Genomic DNA, 7,225 nt, shown 5'->3' with positions numbered 1-7,225 from the left:
GGCAGTGAGCGGGTGTGTCTCGCGCGCCTCCCTCTGCTCTCTACGCTAAAGCACCCCTTTCGTCGCAACGACCTTAGGACAGGAGCTTCGTGACCTCGTCCATCTCCTCGGGCGGCGTCGCGGGCGGCTTGTCCTCGTCGCTGCCGCTGAACTCCTCCTCGAAGTCCTTGTCGGGGTTGTTGGGGTTGTGGGCCCGCAGGTAGTCGGCGACGAAGCTCAGCGCGTTGAAGCCGTACTCGTACTTGAACGGCGGGTCCTGCTCAAAGTCCTCGTCGTCGTCCTCGTCGTAGTCCTCGTCCTCCTCGTCCTCCTCGGACCCGTCGTCCCGCGTGTAGTCGTCGTAGGGCAGGTGCAGCGGCCCCCGCCCGTAGGGCGGCTTGTCGATGCCGCGCTCCTTGGCCTCGATGAGCAGCGCCTCGAGGGCGCCGTGGATGAGGTCGTCGAGTTGTTTCAACTCCGCCGTCTGGGGGCCCACGGCGATCATGGACTCGTCGACCTTCGGCGGCGCCGGCGCCGCGTCCTCCGCCGGCGGCGCCTCGGGCAGGGGCTCCGTGGGACTCCGTGGGGAGGGTTGGGGGCTGGCCATCGCGTCGAAACGCGCGCGTTAAGCAACCGTGCAAGTTGAAGAACGCATCTTTAGCCTAGACGGCGCCGCGGTCCATGCGGAGGAACGCGCCGGCCCACTCCGCGGCGACGTCGCCGGCGCGGTGGGCGTCGGGGTACTTGGCCCGGATCTCGTCGACGGCGCGCGCGTGGACGTCGTCGTCCGTGGCGAGGGCCACCGCGAGGCGCACGTAGTCCGCCGCGTCGCGCGCGACGAAGTCCGTCAGGTTCATCTGGCCGTAGATGGACATGGCGTGGCGGCCGCGCTCCAGGGGGCCCGGGAGCACGACGAGGGGCACGCCGTTGGAGAGCGCGTCGAGGGCCGTGAGGCAGCCGCCGTAGGGGTACGTGTCGAGCGCGACGCGCGCGTTCGACAGCGCGTTCACGTAGTTCCAGTAGTCGACGACGCGCAGCCGCTCCAGGAGGTGCGCGCGGTTCCGGGCGCCCGCGCTCGCCCGCAGGCGCCGGAACATCAACGACGTGAGCTGGCGCTGCGGCTCGGAGACGACGGCGACGACGCCCGTCGGGTCCGCCTCGAGGACGTCCAATAAGATGTCGTCGAAGAGCGCGTGGACCTTGAAGAGCCGCCCCAGAATCAAATACAAGGCGCCGCCGGGGTCCCGCTCGAGCAGGTCGCCCCGGGGCTGCCGCTCGAGGGCCTTGATCTGGAACGGCGCCGTGTTCACCCACGACGCGCGCACCAGTTGCTCCGCGTAGTGGTCCGAAGCCCCGTCGACCTCCGTGTCCAATCCCAGAAAGTAGTCGACGCTCGCGAGCCCCGTCGTCACCGGGTGGCCCCACCAGACGACCTGGACGCGCGCGAGGCGCGAGAACGCGAGGAAGTAGCTCGTGATCTCCATGCCCACGTCCGGGTAGAGCAGCACGTCGACGCCCAGGTCGAGGACGGCGCCGCGCGCGCCGGCGAGGGTCGCCGGCAATACGAGCGACCGGTCCGCGCCGAGGTGGGCCTCGAGGAACTGGCGCACGTGGTCGCCGGGCCGCGCGGCGTGCCCGTTCTCCAGGTGCAGCGCGAAGACCTGCAGCCGCGCGTCCTGGTTCAAAAAGAAGAGCACCTCGGCGAGCATCTTGCCGATGCTGTGGTCGCAGAGGTAGGCCGAGACGAAGGCGACGCGCGTCGCCGCGGCGGGCCGCCGCCGCGCGAGCTCCGGCGAGGCTTCGACGAGCGACGGCGCGACCTTCGCGAGGAGCGCCGCGAGCAACTTCTGCTCCTCGACCTCGGGCTCGCACTGGTGCGCGAGGTAGAAGAGCGTGCGGCCGATGCGCTGGAGGAACAGGTCCTCGCGCACCGGCGAAAAGTCCGCCGCGGCCAGAATCTCCAGGTCTCCTCGGAGCCGGGCCCGCGCCGCCGCGAGCTCCGCCGATCGGGGGACGATGGGCGGCAGGAGCATGGCCGCGTTCAGGCGGCTCGCCGTCGCCATGGCGCCGTAGTCCCGGAAGTCGTTTTCGCGGCCGTCGAGCCGCGCGCCCTCGCTCAGGACCGCCGCGCGCGCGGCCGCGCGGCCGTAGACGCGCGCGGCCGCGTCGAGCTCGCCCCAGGCGCCGGCGATCGTCGCGACGTGGAGGTCGACCATGCAGGCGCGGCCCGGGTCCAGGGCCGCGAGGCCCAGCTCGAGGGACCGGAGCAGCGCGGCCGTCGCGTGCTCGTAGTGCTCGTCCTCGGAGAAGAGCTCCCCGAGCGTCGCCCAGGCCCGCGGGGGCACGTCGCCGCCGTCGACGTCCCAGATGGGCAGGTCCGCCGGCGTGACGTCGATGGACGCGTAGGCGCGCGCGAGCGGGCACGCGCGGATCGCCGCGTGCGCCTCGCTCGGCGCCTCGCACTCCGAGCTCTCGGGCCGCGGCAGGTCGCCCGCGAGGAGCGCCGCCGCCTCGCGCCGCCGGGTGGCAATCTTCCGGCGCGCGGTGCCGTCGGCGTTGTCGAGCCAGTCGTGGGTTTGGTCTTCGCCGTGCTGGCAGCCGTCCGTCGCGTTCCGGTCGAGCATGCACCGGAAGCGGCGCCGGAGCTCGGCCTCGGCGGCGTCGCCGCGCGCGAGCAGCGCGCGCCGCGCCTCCGCCGCGAGGGACGCGGCCTCGCCGGCGACGCAGACTTGCGTGGATTCGCAGAAGGCGCGCGCCGCCGCCTCGAGCTCGGCGTGCACGAAGTCGACGCAGAACGGCGCCGCGCCGGTCTCGACGCAGACCTCGCGCGAGTCGACGCGGTAGATCGCGTCGCCGGCGGCGCGGAGCGAGAGGAGGACGAGTAGGAGGTGTTTCATCGTCTGAAGGGCTGCCTGCAACGCATCACAGCGGCCATCGTGTGCCGCTCGCCTCTATGTTGAGATCGGCAGCGTTGCCGCAGCTTTGGCCGGTGCTGACACAGACAATACACGCAGAGGCATGGCTCAGCGTCCGACACGACGCGCGCGCGCGGGGTTCCGCGCGCAAACAAGTCTGCAAGCGACACGAGAGCTAGCGCAACGCATCGGCCGCGCTCCCTGCCTTCGCGCGCCGGGCCAAACACGCCACGCGCTCCGAAGACCTGCGCTCACCGCAGGTTCGACCATGAAGTGCTCATATGTCGTCGTCGCGCTCTGCGCCGCGGGCGCCTCGGCGTTCCTGGCGCCCGGCGCCTCCGCCGCGCCGTCCGCGCTCGGAGCGAAGAAGACGGGCTTCGGGACGAACAAATTCACGGAGAAGAAGGTCAAGTCGCCCGCCAAGGTCGAGCGCGAGCGCGCGGCGGGCGCCTACGAGGCCGCGAAGAAGTCGGGCATCCCCGAGTACCGCGTCTACGTCAAGCCCGGCGGCACCGAGGACTGGGCGCCCGTGGGCTGCGTGACCGTGCCGCGGTCCGAGTCCGTGCCGCAGTCCATCTACGGCAACCTCGAGAGCCTCAAATCCGCGACGCTCGCCGCCTACCCGGGCCTGAAGGAGGAGGACAACCTCGACTTCGGCTACAACCTGGCCGTCTTCCCCGACGACCCCGTCAAGCTCGCGAAGCCCGAGGAGGCCGCGGCGACGACGAACCCGTTCCTCAAGTTCGCCAAGGACCTCACGAACCCCATGAACGCCAACGCGGGGAAGTAAGGCGCGTCGGGTGTCGTTGTGTGTGTTACCCGGCCTAGATGTGGTTCAGCGCCCACTGGCGGAGCGTCGTCGGGCAGCCGAGGTCGTCCGTGCGGAGCGCGAGCCAGAGGTCGTCGACGTCGACGGCCGCGGCGAGGCGCACGTGGGCGAAGCGCAGCGCGTGCGTGTCGCGCCGCGGCGCGCCGCGCTCCTGGGCGAGCACGGCGACGTCCTTGTCGACGAGCGCGGCCATCGCGTCGACCAAAACCTCCTCCTCGTACGCGTCCGCGGCGGACGCCTGCGACAACCGCCCGAGCACGTGGATGGCGCTCTCGAGCGTGTAGGGCGCCCCGACGCGCTCGAGCTTGAGGAAGGCCACGAGCAGGGCCTTCTCCGCCGGCGGCATCGCGGACACCGCCGCGCGCCACGCAGCTCCCGAGTTCGGGTCCATGCAACGGAACGCCTCCTCGACCGTCGCCGCGCTCAGCAGCGGCGCGTCCGGCGCGAGGGACGCGCAGGCGCGCGCCATGACGCGCGAGAACCAGCGCAGGCTCCGGCCCGCGGCGACGCCGTCGCGGACGCGGTTCTGGAACTGCGGGGACGTCCGGATCGCCGCCCAGTTCGCCGCGTGGCGCCGCGCGTACGCATCCGCAGATCCGTCGTCGTCGCTCGCAGCATCGGGCGCCGGCGGCGCCGGGTCCCGGGGCCGCTTGCGCCGCCGGGGCGCCGCGGCCGCCGCGCGGAGCGCCGCGCCGTCGACGGCCATGCGGTCGTCCCAGCAGGCCTGGGCAGGAAAAGGGTGCAAAATTCCAAACTTCAAAGGCTCCTATCTCGGTCGTTTTCCGCTCGTTTCGGCTGATTTTTGGACGAGCGATCATCTCTCGGAGCGCTCTCGAAGCGTGGGTGCTGTGTCCGAAACGCGCGCGCGCGGAACACTCACATTGAAGCGACGTTGAATCACCCTTTTCCTGCCCTGCAACACGCGACGACGTCGCACGCGAGCGCCTGCGTGAAGGAGACGTGGTGGTTCTGGAGCCGCGACCGCACGCGCTTCTCGAAGAGCTCGAGGACGCCGTGGTCCGTCGTGACGCCGACGACGACGACGCACCCCAGCCGCGACTGCATCGCGTCCAGTAACGTGTAGAGCAGGGTCTGCCGCGGCTGCAGCGCGAAGGCGTCGAGCTCGCTGAGCACCACCAGCAGCGGCGCGCGCCGCTCCGCGCGCCGCCGCCGGAGCTCGTCGACGACCAACGCCAAATCGTCGACGTAGCGCGACGTCGCGGCCGCGGCCCGCCCGGACTCCGCGGCGAGCTGGTTAACGAGCTCGCGGAGGCCCGTCGCGGCCTCGGCGTGGACGAGGCCGCTGAGCTCCGCGACGTCGTAGCGCGGGAGAGTGCCGTCGGCGTCGAGGCGCGCGAGCGCGCGCGCGAGCGTCGCGTGCTTGCCGCAGCCGCGGTGGCCGCAGAGCACGAGGCTCGTCGACTCGCCCTGGGCCGCGCTCCGCCGCAGGCGCTCGAAGACGGCCTGCTCCTGGGCCCGCACGCCGAAGAGCGCCCGCGACGACGACCCGCCGGCGCTGCCGCGGCCGAAGCGCAGGGGCGGCGCGTCGCAGGTCGCCTCGAGGAAGTGGCGCTGGGCTGGCCGCGCCCAGCGCGCGTCGCCGTCCGGCGCGGCCGCCGCGGGCGAGGTCGTTTGCGCGTCGGGCGACGTTTGCGCGTCGTCTCGCGGCGTCGTCGCTGCTGCCGCGGCTTCGGCCGGCGGCTCGCTGCTCGGCGACGAGCTCGAGGGGCTCTCCATAGCGCGATTACGAATGAGAGCGGTCCTTGCGGCCTCGACGACGAGGCTACGACGTCGCGCGCGCCGCGCGGCGACCGCGATGGCCACGGCCGCGGGCGGAAAAAGGCGGCGCCTCAGGACACGTTCTTCATGATGTTGTCCTGGGGCATGGCCGCGCGGTCCATGGTGGCGCTGGAACCCTGCGTGGCCTTGGACGCGTCCGCCGCGCCGGCGCCCGCGGACGCGTTGCCGAAGGTGATGCCCGTCTTGAGGACCTCGCTGCGCTCCATCTGGCCCGCGCTGCCGATGGTCATCTTCGACATCTCGTTGGAGCCGTCGCCGCTCTGGTCGTTGCCGAAGGTGATGCCGGCCTTGACGACGCCCGTGCGCTCCATCGTCGCGGCCGAGCCCGACGCCAGTTTCGACGCCTCGGACGAGCCGGCGCCGCCGGCGTAGGTGTTGCCCATGGTGATGCCCGACTTGATGACCTCGCTCCGCTCCATCGTCGCCGCGGAGCCCGACGCGAGCTTCGACGCCTCGGACGAGCCCGCGCCGCCGGCGTAGGTGTTGCCCATGGTGATGCCCGACTTGAGCACGTCGTTGCGCTCCATGGTCGCCGACGACCCGGCGCTGAGCTTGGAGGTGGCCGCGCGCGCCTCCTTGAGCTGGTCCTCGGTGAACTCGCGCTTGTTCGCGTCCGCGAGCTTGACGCCGAGCTGGGGCCCGGCGTAGTCCTTGCAGCGCTTCTGGACGACGCTGCCTAAACTGTGGACGCACTGGACGACCTTGCCGATGTCCTGGCCCTTGTAGAGGTCGTTCGTGTCGAAGCAGTCGCTGTCGTGGACGCCGAGCTTCTTGATGCCCCGGATGAAGAGCGAGATGTTCTCCATCTGCTTGAAGGGCATGGCGGACGTCGCGATCTTCTTCACGGACCCCGGCGCGACGCCGTTGAGGAGCTTGCAGAGCACGACGCCGCTCCGCAGCCACTCGTCGAAGGTGCCCTCCATGGGTTCGCCGATGACCGCCTCGATCCAGGCCTCGGCCGCCTCCATCTGCGGCTTCATCTCCTCGAGCTTCGCCGCCATCTGCTTCTTCACCGACGCCTCGAGCGCCATTGTCTCGCGGGAGCGGCGCTTGGCGCTTGGTGCGGCAGTTCCTGCCGGAGAGCAGTGCACCTTCGGCTTTGTTGCAGCCCCAAGTGCATGGCTATGCATGGGCGAGCTTCGACGGCAGCCTCAAACCTGTCTCTCATGAGCGACGATGAGAAGCTCTGCGGGGCTTGTCATGAAGCGTTCGATCGCAGCCATTATAGCTCCAAGCAGTGGAAGGCGAAAACGCAACGCCGCTGCGTGGACTGCGTGAGCGCCGGTCGTCCCATCGGTGCGCCGACGTCGCCGCAGCCAGGCGATGCCCGCGGGACGCTGCGGCAAAGCCTCGCGGGCCTCGCGCTGCCGGATCTTGACAGCAAAATGGAGCGCGAGGCCTTTCCGCCCGACTCGGACCGACGGGATCGGACGCTGGCCATCTGCCGCAACGAGTGCGTCTGGCGGGCGGACGCGCCCGCGGAGGAACACGGTTCGAACGTGACCTTCATCTCTGGTCACGCTCTTGTAGCGGGACGTGACGAGGACGAGACACGGGAGTTCCGACAGGTACCGTTTCGGGAGCTGACACCTCGAGTCGTCGACGTGACGATCGTCGCGAACGCCAACGCCGGTCACGCGACATTCCAGCACTACGCGGGCCTGGCCGTTGGCGAAGATGACATGCGGTTGACCATGCGCCA

The 7,225-nt window shown here is 70.9% G+C and overlaps 2 protein-coding genes across 2 annotated transcripts in view; one reads left to right on the top strand and one right to left on the bottom strand.

Moving 5' to 3' along the window:
• AURANDRAFT_69877 (hypothetical protein) overlaps positions 1 to 66 on the top strand; it is a gene marked incomplete at both ends in the record, with an annotated part of 826 nt that extends 760 nt beyond the window's left edge. Inside the window, one exon of the mRNA XM_009040509.1 lies at positions 4 to 66. Within this exon, the coding sequence (XP_009038757.1) occupies positions 4 to 8 (5 nt within the window). The remainder of the gene's footprint in view (positions 1 to 3) is intronic.
• A 6,032-nt stretch (positions 67 to 6,098) lies between these two features.
• Positions 6,099 to 6,491, bottom strand: AURANDRAFT_29136 (hypothetical protein; the record flags this gene model as incomplete). The annotated part of the gene is made up of 1 exon (XM_009040480.1): positions 6,099 to 6,491. A coding segment is annotated over one exon (393 nt), but the record flags the coding sequence as incomplete, so codon positions are not given.
• Positions 6,492 to 7,225: the final 734 nt, after the last annotated feature.

This window comes from Aureococcus anophagefferens (genome assembly GCF_000186865.1).
Source record: "Aureococcus anophagefferens unplaced genomic scaffold AURANscaffold_15, whole genome shotgun sequence".
In the NCBI taxonomy this organism is placed as follows: domain Eukaryota; class Pelagophyceae; order Pelagomonadales; family Pelagomonadaceae; genus Aureococcus; species Aureococcus anophagefferens.
The sequence above is the reverse complement of the archived record's forward strand: the minus strand, read 5'-3'. Positions and strand labels throughout refer to the sequence as shown.